General features: G+C 36.0%; 1 protein-coding gene across 1 annotated transcript in view; it reads left to right on the forward strand.

Moving 5' to 3' along the window:
• LOC149818205 (uncharacterized) overlaps positions 1 to 23,349 on the forward strand; it is a 37,120-nt gene extending 13,771 nt beyond the window's left edge. Inside the window, exons 2-11 of the mRNA XM_089986169.1 lie at positions 929 to 1,087; positions 1,137 to 1,238; positions 1,739 to 1,816; positions 3,769 to 3,934; positions 4,133 to 4,221; positions 4,875 to 4,963; positions 21,031 to 21,114; positions 21,663 to 21,831; positions 22,571 to 22,922; positions 23,251 to 23,349. Of these exons, the coding sequence (XP_089842295.1) occupies positions 929 to 1,087; positions 1,137 to 1,238; positions 1,739 to 1,816; positions 3,769 to 3,934; positions 4,133 to 4,221; positions 4,875 to 4,963; positions 21,031 to 21,114; positions 21,663 to 21,831; positions 22,571 to 22,875 (1,241 nt within the window). The 3' untranslated portion in view covers positions 22,876 to 22,922; positions 23,251 to 23,349. The remainder of the gene's footprint in view (positions 1 to 928; positions 1,088 to 1,136; positions 1,239 to 1,738; positions 1,817 to 3,768; positions 3,935 to 4,132; positions 4,222 to 4,874; positions 4,964 to 21,030; positions 21,115 to 21,662; positions 21,832 to 22,570; positions 22,923 to 23,250) is intronic.
• The last annotated feature ends 3,511 nt before the right edge of the window (positions 23,350 to 26,860 follow it).

A 26,860-nucleotide genomic window follows, 5' to 3' on the forward strand; every position in this document is an offset into this window, starting at 1 on the left:
AAACTTGAATACTGTTTTGGGATGAAGAGCAAAATGCTGGCCTTAATGAAACTCTCCCTGTTCTAAAAAAATGAGAAATTTTTTGAGGATATATTAATTAGGATTAAAAAGTTTGGCGGTCATTTGAAATTTACTGTTTAATTAAGCCAAGAAAGTTCTTACGTGGTTGTTCTTTGTTAACCTACACCCTCTCATATTCCCAACCGGGGTTTACGTTTAGCCTCCTTCCCGCCATTTTGAGAGTCCTATTTCTCCGAATTCGACACTCTGGTGAAGTCGGCGACCGAGAATAATAGCCGGTATTGATATTCCCTACTTGCTGAATCCCAATATATTTTGCCAAAGATGGTGTGGGGACTATTCCCGGTCGACCCCTCTCTTGGTATATTTCTGATTTGTGCCATTATTTCTTTGAACCAATTTTGGTGTTGAATCCAGAACCCATTAATTTCCTTTTCCCCTTATTTTTTGTTGGTACTTCACCATTTTCGTATCTTTCTATTTTTGGCAGTTTTGTTAATCGCTACTTTGAAGTTTCATTAGAGTATTGATTGGAAACTTTGTCGTGTTACACATCAACAATTCTTGAAGTTCCATGTGCATGTATCTTTTGTTTTTAAATGGTGGGTATTTGATTTTACTAATTAGACATCTTTTTTGACTAGTTTCCTGGTGTTGTGAAAAGATGGGTAGACAATTATAATTGGCGTACCGATGAATATGTTGGTGGGAACATTGATTGTTTGCTTTAGAAGCAATTTCATTAATGCCACCATGGATGGAAGAGATGATTAGAGATTTTCATGTGTAAATATCAAGTTCTAATCCTCAGCCATGAGATTGTAATCTGTAGTTATTCTTGCAGTCGGTTTTCAAACGTAGTGAGAGATGCGCTTGCATGTGCTACTAATCTTCCTATTAAACTTAGGCAAAGGTTTGAATGTGCTTGTTTTGCTTCTCAATGAGGAAGGGGAATCGTATCTTGTTTACGACTTTGAATACTTACTTGGTGTTGGAACTGCATTCGATTCATCGAGCTGCTTCTTTCATGTGGCTGTGAGGCAGCAACCTGTTAGTCACCAGCACAGTATGCTTTTGATCTTGCATGTTATTGTACTTGATGGTGTGTGTTCTAGGTGTTGCATTAGTGTTGTGTCTCCATGGCTTTGATCTGTTTAAGAAAGCGAATAGGTGGTATACTGGAATCTTTCGTATAGCCTATTTTGTTGAGAAAGAGGGTAATTTTAATAGAAAGATGAGGAGTCACTGTTCTGGGTGTCTTGAATTTTAGACCTGCTCCGATCAATGATTCGACCCAAAATATTTTGATGACCGTGCAATGGGGATTTTTTTTTTTTTTGGGGGCGGGTGCGGGGATGGCGGAGCCCCCGTGGTATGGACCTGACTAGTTTTATAATTTTCCCTTTTGTACCGACTGGGGTTTTATGCCCGCCGTCATATATATAGCCGCCTCCTTTTAAGAGTTGGGCATGAGAGTTTTGGGTGTATTGGGAATTAAGGTTTTGAGAGCTCTATATCTTGACTCTGTATTTCCTCACATTTTCTAGTGGATTTCTTGCTCCTCCTTCACCCATAGATGTAGGCCTGAGTACTGAACCACCTGAATCTTGTGTCTTCTCTTTATCCTATGGTTTGCTTCATTTCTGTTGCGGTTTTGCATAACAGACACCTTAGATTGTTTAAGAGACAAAGATGACCTTATCTGCCATCCTTCCAGGAATAGAGGTTAAAAGGAAAGCTGGAGATTTTACAATCTATCTTGCAATAATACTAAGGCATGTCAATATGGATAAAGGTATTCACGACAGCTGCTCCCAGCAATATAAATCACGACAGCCAAAATAAAATCAGTTTCACGACTTTTGCTCAGCACTCGTACTTATCAACATGTATATAGATATTCACCATAACCATTAGATCTGATTACAGATCTGAGTCATGACATTTGTCAGATCTCAGATTTGTTATAAGATCTGTATTACTTATTTCGAAACAAAGATCGATCACACCTTTTCTGTAATCACTCGAACTTGGCGCAGGGCATGAGATCACGCTCCCAAGGACGATGGCTCTGATACCATGTTGAAGGTAAGGTGAGATGCGCAGCAACCGAGGTAGAGAGAGAGAGAGAGAGAGAGAGAGAGAGAGAGAGAGAGAGAGAGAGAGAGAGAGAGAGAGACGGCTGGAGAATAATAGAACTTCCATATTCAATTAGGGCTAATCTCTATATTAAATAGAGATAGTCCAAGGAACAAAATTACACCCAGGTCCCTCATTAAAGAATAAGATTCAAATAACCTCTAGTTTAGAAAAACTTATTTACTAAAAACATCTTAGTCTCAACATATACTACTGCCGCTTCGGCTATACCCACTTCAGTGGCATATTTCTATGCAGTCCTTACTAAAAAGGGAGTAGTTATTTTGGTGAATACATTCAACCAACTGTAATATTTTTACCAATTAATGTCTTAGAAGATTTTACAAAACCTTTGTCATTTAGTTTTTGATTTTTGGAGAATATGTTGCTGATGAATTGGTAATTGTTGTTCTTTTTTTTTCAGTACTTTAGTGTTCCTAATCCTATACCTGTGATGTTCCTCAGATTATTCAGAAGCAGTATTCAATTCTGATTTTTGCTATGACTTAGATAGGTGAATCCATGGAAGGTCATCATTGAGTAGCTTTCCATACAAATAAGAAATAATGTTTTAAATTTCAAATAGTCACTTTGTCTTTGTGAATTTCAATTAATTCAAATTTTCAAAATGAAGTGCATGAATGTTATTCCAAATTCCCAATAATTAATTCATGGCTAGCTCAAGACACCCGGTTGAGGAATTTGAATGATATATAAACATGTATTTATGATATGTATGATATAGAGTAGGAAGAAAAAAAGAGAAATATATATATATATATATATATATATATATATATATATATATATATATATATATATATATATATATATATATGCAATATTAATATTTACTATACTGCATATTACACTATGGAATTGACAAAAAAGGGGGCTCCCATTTTTTCTGAGGCCCTATTTTCCTATTCATGGAATCAAAGGACTCTTCTAGAAGAGAACCTGCGAAACTAAGAGAATAATAGTTGAGTGTTTGGTGATAGCATTTGAAGTGGCAGATGATGATGATGATGATGATAGTGGCATTAGGGGTTATTGTTGATGCTAGTGGTGGTTGTGGATGCTGATGGTTTTCTTGTCATGTTGAAATCAGAATGACTTAAACACAAACATTTAAGCTGTTAAAACCTGAAGTTGTGGCACTTAGTACTGTATTTTTATTAGAAACACTATTGTCAAAAGCATTGAGGTGAGGCAAGGCGGAATTGTATGTTGTACCTTTAAAATAGGTTTAGGCCTCTCACAAATTAAAAATAATTTGGAAAATAGTGAAACAAAGATCTAGATGCCTCTTCTTATGATTCATCATATTAATTAGGTTGTTTATTTCTATTGTTTTTATTACAAACAAATCTATGTTGTTGAATTAAAAAATATTTTCATCTTGATATATTTCCATTATGCTTTGCCAATTGTTTGTCATTTAAGATTAGTTTTGTGTACTCTTCATCATTTTAATTTTTCACTTTCTTAGAACTTAAACAGTGGCTATTTGCCTTTGTGGTCTTAGATTGTGATGTGGTTGTTCAAACGGTTAGAACAATTTCATGTGTTCATGCAGAGGTGGTAATTGATTGGGACCCTTTACAGAAAAACCTAAATGGTCACTCAAAAGTCTTTTGAAAGACCAGTCAAAATTTGGCACATTTGTAAACAAGGAAAGTGGGTCCAAGCCAATTTTTTCATTACCAGACAATCAAGTACCTTTAAAAGATGGAGACTTAGTCTCTTTTGGAACTGGTAATGCAACATTCAGGTGATTGTCATCTTTTACCTTAACAAAGTTTTGTTGCTTCTTGAATGGTGATTAACTTAACATGCATTCCTTGAGCATAATTTTTAATGCTGGAAGTTCTTTTCTTGGAACTTGTAACATTTTTATTTCATTCCACCTGTTTCATAAAGTTGCTCTCACATTATTTTTATATGTTATTCAAAAATTCTTTCTTTGCAGGTTTTGCTTCAATCCACTCTTGATATTTATTCATCAAACAGAGGCCTCAAATGCGATGCACTCTCTTCAAGATCTTGTCTTATTCATTGGTTAGTGTTGTCATCAAGGACTTTGTGCTTTTGCTAACCTGAATGTCAGTGACTTGTTTAAGCAATTAGTTATGTAAAAAGATTTAAAATTATTTGTTGCTAAAGATGCTACGAAACTTAAGATACTGTGAATTTGCAAATCCAATCTTAATTTTAAAAGCTATTGATTGTTATGTCATGTAAAGTCATGTTACTGAGCTTTATGATTCATCTCCTCTCGCACAAATGGTTTGTTTAATTTCTCTTATCTGTTTAAAAAGGCATATTGAAGATGCTGCATTGGTGTTTGTACATTTCTCTAAGACTTATGTCTTTCCATGAAGATATGAAATAGCTTAGCAAATATATGGAAAAACAAAACATTTGATCCTAATTGTATGCCCATAGAAGTATGAAGTTTTTTGGCAGCAAGTGGCGTAATTGGTCTTTTGGAATGATAATATAATTTTAACTACAAAATTAGCTTAATTGGCCTAAAGCTAGTAACAGCAGCATTTTTTTGTGAGCTATAAGTGAATCAGCTTTTAAGTTGTGTATCTACCAACCTTTTTGTTTACTATTTGACATTTTGCATTGTTCTTCATCTTGCTTCCCTCAATATTTTCTTTGATTAATTGATAGCCCGCAACTGTTTTAGTGTTTATGTTGGATAGGTGGATGTGCTCTCCACAAATGGTGCCCAGAGTGCACACATGTGATTGTTGATGAACTTTCACCTGTAACAAAAGATGTTATTGAGGCCGTAGTGACAAAAAACCTGTTGTTCTTAGCCACTGGATTAAAGTACATTTCAAATCCTTGTTTTGCTTGGCCTATTTTCATGATGCCACTTTTTGCTAAAGAAGTGCTTCTGAGAACATGATTAATCTTAGAGAGGAAATTTTAATATGTCAATGTAAAGTTCCCTGCTAATCTATGACTTGTAAATCAAGATTTGATGCATCATGTAGGAAACATGCCTTGTAGCATTGTGGAACTGCACCCATACATTTGTCTGACAAAAATTGGACAACATATTGTTAAAAAGAGCTATACATAGGATCCATTGTCCCTATTTGTTGGATGAAGAGGTGAAATATATATATATATATATATATATATATATATATATAGGAATGAAAACTTACCCACCCAAAACCATGCCAACCCTACCCACTGGACATTTTTTGATATTTTTTTTTTTCAAAATTCTGACCGTGCAGATGTGTTCAACATGATTGATTTACTATAAATTGACACTTCGAACATGAATTTTGAATAAAAAATGATATTTGGAGCCTCGAAAATTGTATGCCGTTGATTTTTGAAACTTATAAAAACCTATCCATGCATCGGAATCAAATGCTCCAAGAACTGATTCCTATCAAAACAAGCGATTACATCTGTACAGTCAGAATATTGAAAAAAACACCAAAATTCCAATAATACGTATGGTGGGTAAGGTTGGCATGGTTTTTTAGTGGGTAGGTTTTCAAAATCCTATATATATATATGGTTATTGTTAGTTTCTTGTAGACCATTCCAGTTTTTAACAAATTTTTGAATGTTTTATAGATTAAGCCCTAAGAGATGATCTACATAGTTTTCTTTAGGAGTGAAGATGTTGGATCATGTAATTGTGATGCGTAAACCAGTTTCTCAAGAGCTCCTAAAAGAACTACAATTCACAAAAACTTCGTCTTGAAACATGAGGACTTTATGTTTAAAGGACTTGATCCAAGGTGTGTTTCCTAATAAATGAACCATTGGATCAGATTGAGCAGATGAAGCTCGAAACTATGATTTCCCACCAGATAATACGATACTAAAGATGGCAGCATATCTGCATGTGCATGCACACACACAAAGGATATCCATGTAAGAAGAGGAAGCTCACAAACGGAACTTCAAAAAGTTCACAAACGATCTTTCACAATGAACACAATGGTTCATACAACAACCGAAATACTCAAAAGAGTGCACACACAAAAGAGTGAAAATATTTCTCATTAAAGTGGGATAAAGCCCACACACCAAAGTATCTTTACAAAGGGGTTTTACCCCATATTTATAATGCTCACAATATTGGAGCCAAGAGGGAGTCGTTGGACTCCCAACGGCTCTATTAAGAGCCGTTGGGGGTCCAACGACTTTAATGGTACAAGTGCTTTTTGACTTGGTCAAAAAGCACTAAAGTCCAAAACAAAGTGCTTTTTGACTTGGTCAAAAAGCACTAAAGTCCAAAAAGGCTAAAAAGAAGTCCAAAAAGTAAAAAAACAACCTAATCCTAATTACAAACTAACTAGACTATGCAGATAGAATAATTAACTAAATATATTATAAATGCTTATTACATTTTAACACTCCCCCTCAAACTTTTGGTTGAATAACTGAAAGTTTGTCCAAGAGAAAATTAAATCGAGGAGCAGTGAGAGGTTTGGTAAAAAAATCTGCCAGTTGATATTCTGAGGTAACATATGGTAGATCAATGGTGCCATGTAGGAACTCCTCTTGTACGTAGTATGAGATATCGTGAGGGGTCTGTTCAGCCTGCACAGGAAACAGAGAAAAGGGAGAGAGGGAGATTCACAATGGCTGGGGCATCAAACGTAAACTCAGCCTCCAAGCCCTAATCTCATTACGTTAAAAGGCTTTTATAATGAGGACTAAAATATCACACCATAACATTCATATTACATAAATGCCATTAATGAAAAGGATGTCAGCTGTATAGTTAAAAGGATTGACGTGCGTATGGATTTGGATCCAGATCCAGATCCATGCACATGCTCTGTTTTAACACCCTCCCTCAAGTTGTACATGATTTTGGAGCATGTACAACTTGCTCTTCAATTGCCAAAATTGTCGTGCTGTTAACCCTTTGGTAAACAAGTGCCACTTGATCTTTTGTTCGAACATGACGTAGTTCTATCTCGACTTTCTGCTGTATAAAATGTTGATCAATCTCAATATGCTTCGTTCTGCTATGCTGAATAGGATTACACGTAATGTTTATTGCGCTTTGATTGTCGCATAGAAGAAATGATCGAATAATTGTCTCCCCAAGATCACGTGTTTTGTGCTTTTGTGCACAAGTATTCTTGGTGTGTGTATATTCACACATTTATTCCAAAACATTGTTGTTATGGGTATTCTTTTTGAAGAATATTGTTCTATTGATTCAAGGTTTTATTTATATGTTTGTCATTACAAGTTTTATTGCCTCAAAAGTCTTCTCCTTTTATAACTCTTATCTAAGTGTTATCATATGTAGACAAGAATTTTATTACACCTTTGTGTGTTGGTAGCCCTTTATTGGCTTTGTTTCTCTTGGTCTAGTAGCTAAACACACTTGTCTTGAGTATTATCATATGTAGACAAGGCACGTTGATTCACACCATGGTGTGTGATCTTTAATCCATGTTGGCATTTGTGTCCTTGTTCTAGTCGCTGAGATGTATGCCCATGGTTGACTTCTTTCACTCAATTCAAGTGTCATTTTATGTAGACAAGAGATGTATTGTGTTTTTAGCCCATGGTTGGCTTGATACTCTTGTTCTAGTAGCTGAACATACTTGGTCTTGAGTGTATTTTTACGTAGACAAGAGATGTTTTTGGTCCATGTTGGCGTGTATTCTCTTGTTCTTATCGTTGATACACTCATTTCAAGTATTATTACATGTAGACAAGAGGTTTTTTTGCACACCTTTGTGTGTGTTATTTGGTCTTTAATGGCATTATATTTATATTCTTGATCTAGTAGCTTATACACTTGATTTATGGGTTTTGGAGGACTAATGAGGTAGTTGCTTGTAGTGGATGAACTACTATTGAAAATTGCAAAAATTTCATTCATAACTTGTGTTTTTAAGTAAATCATATCCATGATATGTTTTTAAATCAAATTGATATTGTAGCATTTAATCTATATATTAAGTGCTTACAGTTTTTTCGGCGACTTTTTGATATGCAAAATGAGTCTTTTGTTTCAAATGATATTCATTTTTGAATCTAGGGTGAATATTTTAATATACTTAGTCAAATCATGCTTCTTATTTATGACATTTGTTTGACATAGATCTTCTCCTTAAAGATATGAAAAACTCTATTATGCGTGTTAAATATACCTTTATAAAGCCCCTCTTATTGAAGATCATATTCATCATGCCTTTGGACATTTGTATCCGTGTTCTTTTAAAAACCTTTTGAACTCTTGTGTTCATTTTGACTAAAGTATGTTTGGAGCATGTTCATTAATGATTTCTTTAAGTGTTAATTCATTTTATGATAATAAATGCATATGCTCATTATGGTCTTTTAGGCCCTCATTCAATAAAGCATATGTAGCTTATGCCTCTTTGTAGGCTTATTGTGGTGTCCCTTAGTGGACCATTTTGTTATTCCCCATTATGGGGTTGTGTTTGTCCAATATTGAACCTTATGAATGCATTATGCATTCTTGCAATTCGTTTCCGCTTACTCTTTAACATGATATTTGTTTTTTGGATCTTTGGTTTTCTAAATTTTCGTTTCATACTAAAGTAATTATCTTATTATGCATAAATTTTGCACCTTGTTAGGAATGTTCCATTTGAGTAAAGTGCAAAGATATTTTTTACTTGTTCTTTGTTGTTATTCCACAGGATCTTGGAGATAGGACAAAGAGAAGTACCCTGGATGGTTCGGGAAATGTGTTCACCATTAGAAGACAATTGGAGGAAGGCATTTTCAAGTTTCAATTGCATCCTTGCCGAAGCCTCTTGGAGTCTTCCCCTTTTTTCAATCTTTTCGTTTCCCCGCAAAGATTGAGGGGGGTGTTAAAATATGTGTACTCGTACACATATATGTTGAAATATAATCCTTAAATGTACATATATATATTTATATATATATATAAAGATGCGTATACATATATATGTATACGTATCTCTATTTATATATATATATATATATAAATATATATATTTTATCTTCCTAAAATACCCTCAAGGGTATTCTTGTAATTTGTCATTTTACGCATATTCCAATTGGAATATGCATTGTAATATTTCCTTTAATTTTCTGTTTTTTATTTTTTAATTTTCGTATTCGTACCATATTGGGGGCCTCCCAATAGAGACGTTGGGAGCCCCCAACGGTCACAAATGTGACCGTTGGTGGCTCTCCAACGTCTTCTTTGGGAGCCCCCAAGGTGGTCCCTTTTGTGCTTATAAATAGGGGCTTGCCCCTTTGTATTCTTCACTCCTTGGAGGAGCTTATGCTCCATTGTATAGGGTTTTTACCCTCTTCTTCCTTTTTCTTCAATAATATTCAACTTATGACTTTAAGTCATATTTACCCCTTTTATGGGTTTATGTATTAGCACATGATGTGCTTGTGTTATTCCCTTGAGTGGGTATATTCGCACTTCATGTGCATGTGTATGGGTTCATTATTGAACCTAAAGTATTCAAAGCTACTTTCTAACAATCAATATCATGAAGAAATAACTCACAGAAGAGTACAAATTATTAAAACATTTTTACATAGAGGAAGATACAAGAAATGATTTTAATCATTCAATAGAGTTTTAAGAAAAAACAAATACACAAATCAATTAATTATTACATTTTAGAAGCAATATTAACCACACAACTAATGCATATATGAATGAATCATGCAATAGTTTAGAATCAACGAAAAAATTACTTATGGACTAATTTTAAAAAATCCTTTCAAGAGATAACAATGAAAAACTTTCAAGAACACATGCTTATAAAACTAACTAACGAAACAAACAATATCTCAAAGAAATGCCACAAAAAGCTATAATGAGATATCAATAAGAAAAATGGTCACTTATGGACCAAGGAAAAACACACAATGAAAAACACACCTTGAATATTATTGGCAGGTCTGGTATCACAGACGAAAAGAAGGTTGACACTCCTGAAGTTGTAAACATCAAAATGAAGATTGATGATGGAGAATTACTTGAAAATCCAACACCTTACAGACAACTTGTTGGAGCACTGTCTTACCTCTCTATTACCAGACCCGACATTGCACATGTCGTCCACACAATGAGTCGATTTCAGCATGCTCCTACCATTGTTCATATGGGAGCTGTGTTATGCATTATTCGATATATCAAAACTTTAGTTTTTCGAGGACTTTTTTTATCTGTTTCTTCCTCCTTCGATTTAACTGCTTATATTGATGCAGATTAGGGAGGTGATCCCAATGATCGACACTCAACTATTGAATTTTGTGTGTTTTTAGGTGAATCATTGTTTTCGTGGAAATGTAAGAAACACCAAAAAGTCTCTCTCTCGTCAACTGAAGCCAAATAGAGAGCAATGGCTACAACCACTATGGAAGTGGTCTGGCTAAGGTGTCTGCTTCATGACATGGGTGTTGAAAGTACAGGAGCATCAAGACTATACTGTGATAATAAAAGTTCTATTTATATTGCCAGCAACTGGACATTCCACGAATGCACCAAGCATATCGAAATGGATTGTCACTACGTGTTAAAATAGAGCATGCACATGGATCTAGATCTGGATCCAGATTCATACGCACGTCAATCCTTTTAACTATGCAACTGACGTCCTTTTCATTAATGGCATTTATGTAATATGAATGTTATGGTGTGATATTTTAGTCCCCATTGTAAAAGCCTTTTAACGTAATGAGATTAGGGCTTGGAGGCTGAGTTTACATTTGCCGCCCCAACCATTGTGCATCTCCCTCTCTCCCTTTTCTCTGTTTCCTGTGCAGGCTGAACAGACCCCTCACGATATCTCATATGGTATCAAAGCTTCGGTTGCAGAACCCTACCAGAAGCATGTTCAACGAGATCTGAAGAAGCAAGTTTTAATCTATGTCACACGGACTCGGCTAAGGAGGTGCCGCACCCGAGTCGACACGCCCCGACACGGGTGCGGACTCGGGTGCGGCTTCGGACTCGGCCCGGACTCGGTCAACGCCGAGTCGGACTCGGTCAACGAGTCCAGGCCGAGTCCGTCCACATTTTGGACTCGGTCAACTTTGACCGAGTCCAAAAATGTCTCTAAAAAACTAATTTTTTATATTTTTTATTTAAAAAAATATATATATAAAAAAGGCACTGTGACTGTGCAGTCTTTGCAGTGTGCACAGTCACAGACTGTGCACAGTGCACAGTCTGTGACTGTGCACAGTGCACAGTCTTTGCAGTGTGCACTGTGCACAGTCTTTGCAGTGTGCACTGTGCACAGTGCACAGTGCTGTGCCTGTGCACAGTCACAGTCTGTGACTGCACAGACACCTGTGGCATTTTAAAAATAAAATAAAATTATATATATATATATATATATATATATATATATATATATATATATATATATATATATTTTTTGCCGAGTCCCCGTGTCCAAAAATTTTAAAATTGTGCCGCACCCGTGTCGCACCCGCACCCGCACCCGCACCCGCACCCATGTGACATAGGTTTTAATTCATCTTCGTTTATTCTTCTTCTTCCCTTCTTTTTCTGTTTCATCTTTGATTTCTTTTTCTTAAATTTCTGTCGTGAATACTCGTTTATTCTTCTTCTTCATAGTATTCTTCATTATCAACATCATCTGCCTCTTCTTCTTCACCATTAACGATTGCAGCTTCTTCTTCACCATCAACCACTGCATCTTCTTCTTCACCATCAACGATTGCAGCCTCCTTGATTGCAGCCACTTCCTCCTTTTTGATTCTTTTCCTTTCTGTGGGTTTTTCTTTCTGCAATAAATCTTTACCTCCATTCTGAATTTGTTAGCTTCGTGCTATCCGATTCTTTTTTTTCTAAGTCAAATAAATTATGGCCGAAATCTCCATCTCAATCTAGGTTGTGAATCTTTTGCTTCCCATATTGTTGAAGTTTTTTTATTGCTGGACGTTCATATCAGTTTTTTTTATTGCTGTCGTAGTCTAGCATTCACCATTATATCAGATTTTCACAAACTTGTATTGTTGTCCTTCCTCTTTTTCAATCAGCAGTAAAATTAGTGTTTTATGTGCAACGTCTATAGGCAGATTGTAACAATTTATATTCTTAATTCTGAAACTCAAAAAAAAAAAAATTCCTTTCAAGGTATTGGTTGCACAATACATGTTTTATTGAAGCTCTGTTGATTGATTAAGTGATCTCAAATCAGTTTGTTTCTTTTCATCCGTCTTGTTTGCTTATTCGTTGTTCCATTGATATGGATTACTCCTTGTCATCTGGTCCCTCTGTAAATTTCTTGAATCAGCTCGTTACAGAAAAACTTACTCATTCTAATTTCTTGACATGGAAGAGACAAATTCTTTCGTTTATACGGAGTCAGGATCTCGATGAACATCTGGATGGTTTTGTCCCTGTACCACCACGGCTTATTTTACAGGAAACCAAGGATGAGAAGGGTGACATAATTACTAAATCTGTTAAGAATCCAGAGTATACAGCTTGGAGAAAGTGGGACCAGTCTTTGGTTGCTTATATTACGTCAACACTCTCTCAAGAAGTGTTGGCTACTCTTTCAGATGATTGCACTGTGGCACATCTATGGAGTAAGCTGTCTCAGACATACTCTCAGATATCAGAAGCCCGAGTTATGTACTTGAAAAATGAGTTTCAAAGTTTGAAGAAAGGCTCCATGACAGTTATGGAACACATAGGTTGCTTGAAGAGTATTACTGACCAATTGACTGTTATTGAAAGTGTTATTTCAGATAAAGATAAAGTACAACAACTCCTTAATGGATTGGGCCCTAATTTTGACATGTTTACCACAGCTTTGTCATGTCTTCCCCACTTGCCCAACTTTGACGACCTTCAAGCGAAACTTCTCCAGCATGAGATGATTATGAAACAAAGAGCAAAAGGAAATGAATCAGCTCGTTCTCATTCAGTTTTGGCCATGGACACTTCTGTAGGTTTTGGACGAGGGAATGGAGGGCATCAAGGAGGCAGAGGCCGAGGACGTTTTGGGCAGGGAGGACATGGTATCTTGCCTACACCTAATATTTTGGGTGTTTTTAATGCAGGGAATCAGAGGAGAGTGCCCACTTGTTTCTTATGTAACAAAAGAGGGCATGTGAAAGCTGATTGTTGGTTTAATCTGCAGAACAGATGAAAAATAAACAAAATTGAGAATAAGTCAGCTACTACTGTGGACACGAAAGTGTCATCTACAGATGTGCAACAACTTTTGTTATCAGCATTGTCACAGATGACGATCAAGCAAAATGAACAAGGAGAATGATATGTTGATTCTGGTGTTGCTACACGTGTCACATGTAATGTGGGTAAGTTATCTCACTTATTGCCTTATCTTGAAAAATGTAGTATAGTTACGGGAGATGAAACTTATCACTCCATTAGTCATACCGGCAGTGCATATATTCCTATGTCAAAGTCCTCACTTTACTTGTCCAATGTCCTTCTTGCTACTAATATTAAAAAGAATATTGTCTCTGTAGCTAAACTTGTTGACGATATGAATTCTTCAGTCAAATTTACTCCATCTTCTGTTTATGTTAAGGATCTACGAATGAAAGAGACGTTCGCTAAGGGAGAGCAATGAGGAAACATGTACATCTTCAAGGAGATTCCCTCACTTCCAGTTCTCCAGTTGAAGCCATCCAAGCATTCTTTAGTGTCTTCGTCTTCAGAGTCTTTGTCTTTCACTCCATTGGAAGTTTTTAATTCATCTCATTATAATAAGCAAGATATCTGGCACAGTCACTTGGGACATTGTAGTCGGGGTTTCGTTGAAAGTCTTGTATCTGATGGTCTTCTTCCAGAGTCTAGTTTATGTTCCTTTTTAGAGAATAAAAAATGTTCATCTTGTGAACTCTGCAAAAATCATGTTCTTCCTTTTCATATTATTAATAAAAGAACTTCAAAGCTATTTGAGATTGTTTGTTCTGATGTTTGAGGACCCGCACCTATTCCTTCTTTCTCTGACAATCGTTATTATGTTATCTTTATTGATTCTTATTCCCGCTATACTTGGATATATTTCTTGAAACATAAACATGAAGTTTTCCAAATATTTCGGGAATTTCATTCGATGGTCAAAACAAATTTTTCCTGTGATATTGTGCATTTACAATGTGATGGTGGAGGTGAGTATTCATCGAAGGAGTTTATTGCCTTTTTTCGGGATAAAGGAATAAGTCGACAGGTTTCTTACTGCATACCCCTCAACAAAATGGGGTTGCAGAGAGGAAACACAGGCATATTGTGAAAAGTGTGATGAGCATGTTACATGACAGCAATGTGCCCATTAGTCTCTGGACAAAAGTTTTTCACACATCTATTCATGTCATAAATCGTCTTCCTATGGTACTTTTGGATCGAAAATCCCCTTATTATATTTTATTTGGGCAACATCCCTCTTATGATGAGTTGTGTGTTTTTGGTTGTGCATGTTATGTGCATATTAATTCATTTTTGCGAAATAAGTTTTAGGACAAGGCCGCGAAGTGCAAATTTGTTGGGTATGCGGATGAATACAAAGGCTATCGATGTTATGACCCTACTACAAAACGTATTAGGACCTCCAGGAATGTTGTTTTTGATGAGCAAAATTTTTAAATCAATGACTCCGAAGAATTGTCATCTCCAGAAGTAGAGGTATATGATACATGGATGAACGCAGATCTTTTTGCCAATACAGGAGAGACATGTCAGGCGACTTGTCCTTCCTTCGACTTGAGTAGGGAGTTGGATGACTCACAGATGTATGTTGAGCCATCTTCAGTTGAGCCACCTCCAGTTGCACGCTTCTCTAAACAGATATACACTAGAAGGGACATAAATACAAGACCGAAGGGTAGAAATCTTTTTTAATGCTCTGACTCAAAGGCCGTCACGCATCAGGCATCCTATTCATTGATGGGTGAGCTATGAGACTTTTTCTCTTGATTTTCAGTTGTTTTTGTTTCAGCTCACGAAGCAGAATGAATTCACTTGTTTTAATCAAGCTCTTCAATCATATTATTAGATTGAGGCTATGAATGAAGAAATGAAAGTTCTTCATGAGTGCCAAACTTGGGAAATAGTACCTCGGTCAGAAGGAAAGAATGTAGTTGACTCAAAATGGGTTTATAAAACAAAATATAAGCCCGAAGGAAGTATTGACAGATATAAGGAGCGGCTTGTTGCTCGGGGATTCACACAACAATATGGTGAAGATTACGATGAAACTTTTAGTCCGGTAGTCAAAATGGGCACAATTTGTGTCATCATATCCTTAGCGGTCGATCGAGGATGAAAGCTTAGCCAGATGGATGTTAAAAATGCATTTTTGCATGGAAATTTAAAGGAGGAAGTATATATGGAGCAACCTCCTGGGTAAGCCGAGAAGGATCCTACTGCCTGGGTGTGCAAGCTAAGGAAATCTCTGTATGGGTTGAAACATGCGTCTCGTTCTTGGTTTGAAAGTTTTTCCATGCAAATTCAAGGCTATAGTTTTAGAAGATGCGCTCTGGACTAGAGTTACCGGAAGCTCCCCTATAGTAGGGGAAGCGCGCTTCCCCGATACGCGCTTCAGAAGCGCGAAACGACGCGCTTCCGAAACGCATGGGGAAGCATCCCCTTTTTTTGGGAAGTGCGCTTCCCTTTTATGGGAAGCATGTTTCCCTTTTATGGGAAACACACTTCCCATTTAGGGGAAGCGCGCTTTCTCCACACTTCCCCCTCGCTTCCCCCTCACTTCCCTCTTTTTCCATTTTATTTTTTATTTTTTATTTTTGTTTTATTCTTTTTTCGCTTCCCCCTCGCTTCCTAGGTCGCTTCCGAGATGGTTCGTGACTCGCTTCTAAGTAGTCCCACGCTTCCCGCATCCTAAAATTTTGAAAGTGCCTCGCTTCCCGCTCCCGCTTCCTCGACTGACAACCATACTCTGGACCACTCGCTCTTTATTTACCAGAAGACAGACATCATTACACTTCTTATATATGTTGATGACATTGTGATCACTGGGAGTTCAGATAATCATGTACAAGACGTGAAGCGGTTTCTGATGAAAACTTTCAAGATGAAAGATTTAGGGGAGTTAAGGTAGTTCCTTGGTGTGGAGGTTGACAGACAAAAAGACACATTGACACTCATGCAACAGAAATACACTCTTGATCTTCTGGAAAGAGCTGGGATGGTATGGAAGTTGTAAAGCGCATTCTACGTTATTTAAAAGGAACTATAGGAGACAAACTTGTTTATCACAAGAATGATAACCTACATAAAGGACATGAACTCATCACTTATACAGACGCAGATTGGGCAGGGGATCCAGATGAGAGATGACCTGTCTTTGGATATTGTGTATATATTGGACACAATTTAGTGTCTTGGAGCAGTAGAAAACAAAAGACAGTGGCACGATCGAGTACAGAGGCTGAATACAGGTCGATGGCTGCAGGCACGACAGAAGTTACATGGATTAGAATGTGCAAATGCACTCATAAGATTCATAAACAATAAAAGGTTGGGTAATAATCCCCAAAACCTTGATTTTAATATACCTTAAAACATTTAAGGTTTCAAACATCATATATCCATCACATTTATATATAAATAAGAGCATCCATAAAATCAATGACAAAAAACAAACGAGTGACACACTCATAATTAGAGATTATATACCAAATCATTCTAGAGTCCCAAGGTGCCCATAACTCACCTCAATCACCATCTATAATATGACAAGTGGACAATCTAAAATGACATAACACAAGGTGCCCATAACTCACTTCAACAACCATCTCTAATACAATAATAAGGCCATAAAAAAGGATTGATGCATCATATAACATGTGATGGATAGAAGATAAAATGTCATAAAAAGGCAATGAACTCTTAGGGAAAACATTTTTCAAATATGTGATTTTACAAAGAGGGCCGATTCAAAGGTCCAACATAATTAATCACAACAATATGCCATATAACAATAATGTTGCATATAATACGAAATTATGTTCAATCATGATCATTATAAAAAAAAAAGACTTTAATAAACACAACATGAAATATTTAAGCTATGTCATGTGTGAGAAAGGAATTGGAATAATCCAAGAAACAAATCAAGCCTTTATAATTTGCAATTATACGTATATCAAGATGTAAAATGGCAATAATCTTAAATGGGTAAATTTAGGACAACATGTACCAAGATATCGCGGAATGATAAAAGAAACAATCTTACAAGTCCATTAAAAAAACAAACACAAGCCCTAAAGAAGGCAATAAAAACATCTCTTTATTGAAAAGATAGTAGTACCATGTGAAAATGTCTATGAATAGACAATACGCATACAAGCATGAATACTTTATAAAAGAAGTGTACGAAGACACTCTCACAACACTTGAACAAAATACGCAAAAAGCGTAATAATATCAAACATGCAATAATGCATGTATTTCATAAAAGATGCAAATGCTTGAGACTCTCAAGCTTTAATTATGCAATTATATGCTTGATAAATGCAATTTAAGATAAAGAAGACCATATTATGGCCAATGTAGGCATCCTTAGAGATACAATCAATATGTGAAAAATACAAACAAATACGTTTATAAAGTTGCATCATTAGAAGAAAAATAAAAATAAATGAAATCTTTTATACCAAAGGATGCAATAGATACACTATGCATTCTATATAGTGTGGGAAATTCTTTTAAAAGATCTTTTACAATGGTTCGAACAACCTATTTATCACAAACAATTTTTCAAAAATCCTTTAAATAAACCAAAAACATTGAAACATGCACTAAAATCCATAAACAAGAGAGGAACTCAAAACAAATTAGACTTTATATGAGAGAAAAGAGTTTTTAAATAAAGATCATTAATCAAGAAATCATATATAATTTTAAAAGTTAATTTATAGGTCAATCATGAAATACTTATGTAAACATTATAAATCCCATATAATTGAAGATAATTTTAAAAAAACATAAATTACTATTTATATGTGATGAGTAATCGATAAACATATAAACAAGAATTATATATTTGAATAGCAAACAAGTTTACTAAATTTAAAAGGAGATATTTTAAAATTTTTGAACATGCGAAATGTGAAAAGAAGTGATTCAACTATTATAAACACTACATATGCAAAAAATAGTTTCATAATGCATAATATGTTAAGAAAAGAGATACATACCGAAAACTTAAGAAAAAGAGAAGGACAATGAATACTTCACCATTTTTTTGATCAACACGCTTTCCGTTGCATCAAAGGACAACCCCATCGTGACTTTGTTATGATACCATGTTAGAAAGTGGCTTTGAATACTTTAGGTTCGATAATGAACCCATACACATGAAGTGCGAATATACCCACTCAAGGGAACAACACAAGCACATCATGTGCTAATACATAAACCCATAAAAGGGGTAAATATGACTTAAAGTCATAAGTTGAATATTATTGAAGAAAAAGGAAGAAGAGGGTAAAAACCCTATACAATGGAGCATAAGCTCCTCCAAGGAGTGAAGAATATAAAGAGGCAAGCCCCTATTTATAAGCACAAAAGGGACCACCTTGGGGGCTCCCAAAGGAGACGTTGGAGAGCCCCCAACGGTCACATTTGTGACCGTTGGGGGCTCCCAACGTCTCTATTGGGAGCCCCCCAATATGGTACAAATACGAAAATTAAAAAATAAAAAACAGAAAATTAAAGAAAATATTACAATGCATATTCCAATTGGAATATGCGTAAAATGACAAATTACAAGAATACCCTTGAGGGTATTTTAGGAAGATAAAATATATATATTTATATATATATAAATAGAGATACTTTTACATATATATATATGTATACGTATCTTTATATATATATATATATATATAAATATATATATGTACATTTAAGGATTATATTTCAACATATATGTGTACTAGTACACATATTTTAACAATTGATGATGTTGAAAATCTATGCTTGTTATGCATTAATGTGCCTTTTATAATAGATATATGTGTACATGATTTTCATGAATGATTAAAGTGATTAATGACTCGTGTTTGAAATTAATGATTTTTTAAAAATTAATTCTTACTTTAAATGATTTAAAAAATATTAAATTGACTTATTAAATATTTTCTATATATTGTATGTTTGTGTGCTTGGTCATCCTCTTTCCATAATATATAACTAATGTAGTTATTCTTTGAAATCTTCTTATGATACATGTGTATAGTTGAGATGTTTTGTTAGCTCTATTTACAGGTTTTTCAAGAATTTATGATATTGAAGATCCTCTTTGTAATGAAGCATATGATCGAGCACCCTTTAAAGAAGCACCAAATGGAAAAACTTGATGAAGTCTATGAAGATATTTTATGTAATGGTGTTCTTCTTTTGTAATTTCAAACTTACATTGAGTCATTGGAAGTTTGAGGGGAGGTGTTAAGATAGTTATATTCTTTTGTGTGTATATATATATATATATATATATGCTTGTATATATATTAATATAATATATTATATTAATATATATATTATATAATATATATATTATATAATATATATATATATATTATATTATATATATATTTATATATAATATATTATATTATATATATATTTATATATAATATATAAATATATATATCTTAGTCAACCTAGGTTGGCTAAAGTTGACTATTTATAGCCATTAGACTAGCTCCAACGGCTAGAAGTAGTCACCTCTTTCCTCTATTTCTCCCTCTTCTTTTCTCCTATAAATAGAAATGGGTGCGTGCCTTGTATGGTTCGATAGTGATGAATAGTTTTTAGGCTTTTGAGTGTTTATAGTGAGGTTTGTAATTTTGCATTTTTTTTGTGTTATTTGAATTTCATTCTTAATGAAATTATTTATTTTATAATTATTGTGCTCCATTTTTACTTTTGTGGTGAGTATGTATTCAAATACGCTGTATTTTTTATTTTTGGTATCATTCCAGAGTGCATCGGGATTCATGCCATTTTCATGACAATCTTATACATTACATCTAAATTTTGACATTTGGGTGCTAAATTCTCTGCTGCTCAAAGACAACTACTGAATATGCACTTTATTTTATGGATTTTGAGCGTGATTCATCTTGTATCCAACTTCATGTTTGTCCCTGAGATACTTATACCTATTCTGGTACATTTGAAGCCTTATATAATTGTTCTTTTCCCAGCATGCATTAGATATCTAACTTTTTTTGTGAATTGTAAATTAATGGATTCTAGGATATCAAGCTTTGCCTTATATATTATTCCTTGCTTCATGCCTGTTCTTAGTCCAATTTTTGTGATTTTGTAACTTGATGGATTCTAGAGTCTCAGATATTTATCGTTCTTTTTTAGAAATCCCTCTGCCACATGGGGCGGCTGTTGTTCTCGTAGGGGTCCGCCTAAGCCCAGCTTGCCCTTCAAAAAAAAAAAAGATATTTATCGTTCTTTTTTTGGGATCTTTTGGTTGTTTTGTTGATCTATGATTATCAATATTTAGAATCCCGAGCTGCTCTTCCTAAGTGTTGCTTTTGATTCTATCTCAACCACCTGAAGCATCTTTATTGCTGTTATTTTTTCTGGAATCATTTGATTCTGCAATTAAGAAATTCTTTTTTGAAGCTAACCAACTGAGTTTTCTTCTTTGATGCTCCTACCCTAACATTGGGAGGAGAATTTTCTGCACCAGTCAAAATTGTGGTCCCAAAAGTGGGAGAAAACTGTTTAGCATAACATACTCTTTTATTGGGATCTCCACATATGGTAACTTCTTGTTTCATTTTGATTTTATAGTAAGTCATGTTGGTTTTTCCAATGAAATTATGTTTATGCAGTAGAAATTTGGTAAAAAGTTAAAGTTGTTGCTCGAAGGTTCTGGTGCCAAGGTTTTCTCAATTGATGCCTTCGGTTCAAGTAACCCAGTAAGTCAGCCTTCCTGAATCTCCTTCCTTGATTTCATGGTTGTTAATTTTTCTAGCACGTACCAAATTTAGTGCAATTTGGTATCATGTTGACTATCTTTATTGAAACAATTGACCTTAATGCTTACATTGTCAGTAGTGCAAACATTTTTTTTAATTAAAAAATTCCACCGATGCTGTAATATCACATTCACATTGATCTTTGTTCCTAAGTGGTTATAGTATTGATGATATGTGGTATCATCTGCTTTTACTGGTAAAGAATTCTGAATGTTGTGGCATGTCGTCTGTGGCTATATTTGTTTTAATTATTTGATCGAATACTAAAACTGAGTGAGTTTCACATATTCTTTAATTTTCCAAACGATCTGAAAAATTTAGTATATTTTCTGTGGCCTATATTTTCCTATGGCTCAAATTCTAAAAACAGGTGGATTATATGTTATTTTAATTTTCATTTTTAAATGCTTGTTTCAATAAAGTTCTACTAGGAAACCCCTGATGAGGCAGACTGGTTGATATATTTTTCTTTTACTTTTGGATGCCAGGTTCCTGCAGATGGAAGAAACAAGGTTATTCTTGTTATCCCTGTCGAGTCTACTAATGCATTTGACAAACTCTGTTCCGTCAATTCACTGCCTAGAATCAATGATATTAATTTGATTCGTGTGGTTTTATCTGGACACCTGGACAAGGCTCTTGTTGAATTGCCCTCTAGTAAGCATTTTAGTCACTTTCTAGGGAAATGTTGAATTCCATCATGGTGGTCCATGATGAATTTATGAAATTATCTATTATGCACTTTGTCTGAGGTTTCCAGCTTGTCTGTGTACAAGAATGCTCTGTTTCTTGAAAAGCTGTTATTGCCATTTCTTTTAATCATAGAGTGCATCCGTGTTGACCTGAATCCTGAACTCCATGCATGGAACCTGAACCTCGAATGATTCGGTTTTCTTTCTAATTCCATGGTGGTGGTTGCATTCGAGACCAACAAAAATCAGCTTCTCTCTGCAACACAATGCAGCCATAAAATGCTTGTTGGCTTTTCGGAAGACTGCAAATTAGTTGTCAATTTTTCTTGTTAATCAACCATTTCCTAAATAACTCTTTTTCTTACTATATTTGAAAATAGTGCATCTTTCTTAGATGTTTTGGGATTTGCATCAAATTGATGATCTGATTCCTCTTTTGGGATGCCATACATGTGGGACTGGCTCAACCTGGTCAATAGGAAATTCTTTGAAGAGAATTGGGTTCAGTCTGAATTGCCTGTGGATCAGTTGAGCCAAGCTGCCTTTTCAATTTATGGTTCCAAGTAACTTGAAATCCATTTAGCTTTGGCATGGGCCGAGTCCTGAGTTCGGATCACAGTTTCAAGCTAGAGTACTTGGTCGTTTCAACTGGTTTCTCTTGTCTGTGGTCTGGAACTTATGTGCATACCTTGTTGGGCTTGTAGTTGCTGTCTCTTCATCACACTCCACTGAGGAGACTATTGTGGAGGATTCTGATGTTGAGGTGGATAGTGCGGTCTCTCATGGAAATGCTGGTGTAGCTCAATCAGAAGTCCGAAAATATGAGAACAAAGTGATCCCACCATACAATGTCACGTCCCAGAATGAAAAATTGCAGCACTTTACTAAAGGTGGTCATGCCATAGAGAGGAATGGTAGAGGGGCAGATGCAGAGGAGCCAGAATATCAGAATTCAGAGATCATATATAGTCAAGACCTGATTGTGAGAATGATGCTAGACCAAAATTAGACCATTCATCAACCCCAAAGGTGGTTAACTTTAAATGCTTTAAAAAGGTAACTTTTCTTTCATTGACGAGATAAAAACATGTATGCTTGTCTGCAATTATATTTTCCTAGTTAGATGCATCCACTGGCAACCTTTATAATTATACTCTAATTCTGTTGCAACTTCTCCTTGTGCTGGGATTTTCTTGTAAATTCAGAGTGTGTGTAGATTGTAACAGCTTCAAGGATCTGATTCCGTTCTCGAAGGATCCATACATGTAAATGTTGGATCTCTTTACCTTGTTTCTCTTTTGAAAAATTTTACTCAAGTAAATGGTTCTGACCTTCCAGTCATCCTATCATCATCATCATCATGTATGTGTTCTGCTCTTTCTAGTGAATCAGAAGGTCAATCAGAATGAGAAAAGTTTGTGAGAGAAGAGAAGCAGAAGCAAGCCGGAGCCATTGCAGAAGACTTATTCAATGCTGAAAGGGTATGGCTAACATTCTTTACCTGATTCAGCTAAGCTAATAGCCTGGTGAATGTTGAAAATAGTGTTTACAGCATGGAAAGCTGATTCTGAACTCGTGTCAGTTTGTTAAACTACTGCAGATCATTCAATATCAGTGTTGTAAAAAGTGTTGAGGTGTAGCGAGGCGCTCCACCAAAATCTGAGACGAGGCGTAAATCAAAAGCCTAAAAAAAAATTTAACTTAAAAAAATATATAAAAAAGATCTAAAATTATAAATAAATAAAAAATGCTTTATTGATGAAGCAACAACCAACAAGAAATAAAAAATCTCAAATAAATACTGAAAAGATATGAGATTAACATGTAAAAGTAACATTAATGCAACAACTTGATCTATGTAAGTATCTAAGAAATAAAATATGAGCATTCATTCAATAAAAAATTAACATTAACAACGAAATGCATATTAGCATTAACAACATCATGTCATAATTAGAAACACATGAAGTTAGAGATGATCAAATACATGCCGAAGTTGACTTCGTACTACAGAAACAAGATCAAAAGGAGCATAACACATGACAGGCTGCTAAAGATTCTAGCTTGCAGTTGACAGGGACACCAAATGTAGGACCAACATGATGAGTTGTGGAGCCTGATTCAAAGTTTTTGCCCTTGCAGGGAGGGGGGTCTGGGGGGTCCCCCGGTGCGGGTCCCGCTGCGCGTTCAGCGGGTGGGGGTCCAGGGGGCCACCCCTGGCGGGTCTCTATGGGGCAGCGCAATCCACTAAGAAATTTTTCTTGGGCCTTGCTTAAAACAATAAATACAGGGGCCTTGGCTCCTGCCTAATAGGGACCACAATCGGCAGGGGCCAAGGGCCCTGCCTACCGGAATAAATCGCACGGCAGGGGTCGTGCCCTTGCCTGATGGAGAGATTGAAGAGAGGGAAGCAGACACGAAGGAAAAAAAATGAAGGGGGTCGGGGTTACCTGGGGTCTGGCAAGGACTGTCGGCATCGCGGCTGCTTCCGGCGAGAAGGAGGAGGCCGAGATTGTGAGAGACGAGAGAGAGGGTCTGCGAGAGACAACAAAGAGAGGGACTGCGAGAGACGAGAGAGAGGTGGGAGAGACCGAGACGAGAGGTGAGAGACTGAGAGACAAGAGAGAGAGAGAGAGAGAAAGAGGCTGCGAGAGACAAATTAGGGCCCCCGACCCTCATTAGGGTTGGGGGTAACATTTTAATGTTGGTCAAATGAGGGCTTTGACCCTCACTTGACCAACAACATGAGGCGTGCGGGCCTCACGTTGAGGCGCGCCTCGCCTCGAGGCGTACGCCTCAAGGTGTATGAGGAGTACGCCTCGATGCTTTTACGCTTCATGACTGCGCTTCAAGGCACAAAGGCCCTCGCCTTGAGGCGAGCCGCGCTTTTTGCGCCTTGAGGCGCATTTTTAATAACACTGTTCAGGATGGTTTGAATTGGTTACATTGTTTTTTGTTCATTTACATGTGCCACTGGATTGAGTGTGAGCCATGTATGATCTATCTCCATTAGCATCTTGTCTTAACATGGACTACTATGAGTATTGAGATGAAACTCTAGTTTCAAACCTTTGGTAGAATGGCGAAGGTTCTAATTGAAATTTCTGTTACTGGTATTTGGTTCAGGTTAAGAGACAAAAAGGAATAGCTGGTTCTTCATTGCAAGACTTTCTTGTTCGTCGCTGATGAGTGGTAAATCCTTTCAGTTGCAAGGGTGGTTGAACCTGCATTATCATAACTAGGGAAACTGCATTTGTCCAAAATTTGATCACATGGATGGATCTGATTGCTTCAGATGGCTGCAGGTCCAAATCTATTTGGTTCTTATGTGTTTGTCTGCAAATCAGTCTCCAGGCTTCACTCCACAGAGTGCTTGCCCAACTAAATAGGGCAGAATTGTCATTAAAAAATTTATGTTGTCTACATGTTGCACTGTCTGGATGAGATGAGCTTTCCCTGATTTTCTATCAGGATTTAGCCAGATCCAGTTGAGGAGACCCCAGGCCTGGGTCCATAGGACCAGCCATATTTGTGTAATGTTGGTGGTCTGCTTTCATAGTGCACCGGGATAACACCTGAGCTAAGATCATGTGCTTTACTTTTTACTAGTGTTATTGCATCACATATCGATATCATCCTGTTTCTTTAACGTGATTTCCATTTACTTAATTCTTGACTATGAAAAATATGGAGAGGTGATGTTTAAATATATATATGGACGGAAGCATGTGCAACTTAGAAAAGATGACCGACAGTGTATTGTTCTATAATGCATTAAAGTTTGTGTTCTTATGGTGTTTATCCAATGACAGCCTATTTGAAGGACAAGCATTATGAAAATTAGAGCCTTAAAGAACAGGAGATCATGAAGTCTTTCTTCTCCTTGAAAGTGTTGGATTCAGCCCAGCAGGAAGAAACCGGTGGTTGACACAAAGTGGAGGTCCATTTGCAATGAGAGGAATTTGACACTGATGGGAAATAATTCTTAGTCCTTATTTCAGCAAGTTGATGATGATGATTATGGAACCTAGAAATTTGGGTGATGTCAAAGAAAAGTGGCCAGCAGAAGCCCTTCCTGGATTAATCAAAGCTGAATCAGTATGGGACAAGCTTCTAAATTATGGCAGGAACTGGAAGCTGGTTCCTTTTTTGGCCGTCTTTGTTCACAGTCTTTTGTTGCTTTGGAACGGTTTGATCCTTTTGTAAATGAGAGAGAGAGAGAGAGAGAGAGAGAGAGAGAGAGAGAGAGAGAGAGAGAGAGAGAGTCATCTGAATGCCTTTCGTTGTCTCCAGTATCCAAAGTATTGCACCAGTTACACTTTATCGAAACTCTTTGTACTTTATCTCTTTCATGTTTTGGTCTTGTCCCTTAGATGGCCAGAAAATGGAAATTGTTAGTATTGATCTTTTAGTAAGATGTTTGTTTATTAAAATCTTATTAAGAAACAGATCCTGAAGCAGTCCTGTTATTGCATCTATGCTCCGCTTCTGGCAGCAGTTAATGCAGTCACCTTGTGTTGGGACGTTGCAAGTTCCAATCCCAATGGTATATGATTGTATAAGTGGTAGGGGTCTGCCTAACCCCAGCTTTCTGTTGAAAAAAGAAAAAGAAAACTTGAATAAAATTTAGTCTATGATGGCGTATATTCATTTGGTTTTCTAATTTCTTTCAACTGATTACCTTGTTTGACGTGTTTGATAGTTTAATTTTCAATACATTAATTTGCATCTTTTGCGGCCTTTTTTTTTTTATAATCCAAGTGAAAACCATATTAAAATCTCATTAACGCACCAATATAATTGCAATACTTGAAAAAATGATAACCTGATTTTTTTTATAAATTTTCCTTTTATAATTTTATCGTGACAAAATTGTATAGATTGGGACCACCTTGTGAACATCCCGAAGTGGGGTTGGTTGTAGCCTAAAACTCATCATCATATAGGCATTTTTTCACTCTTGTTGAATTTATCTCAATAGAAACTAGGGGCTC

The sequence above is a fragment of the Nuphar pumila genome, chromosome 13, assembly GCF_984573655.1.
Source record: "Nuphar pumila chromosome 13, dmNupPumi1.hap1.1, whole genome shotgun sequence".
NCBI lineage: Eukaryota > Viridiplantae > Streptophyta > Magnoliopsida > Nymphaeales > Nymphaeaceae > Nuphar > Nuphar pumila.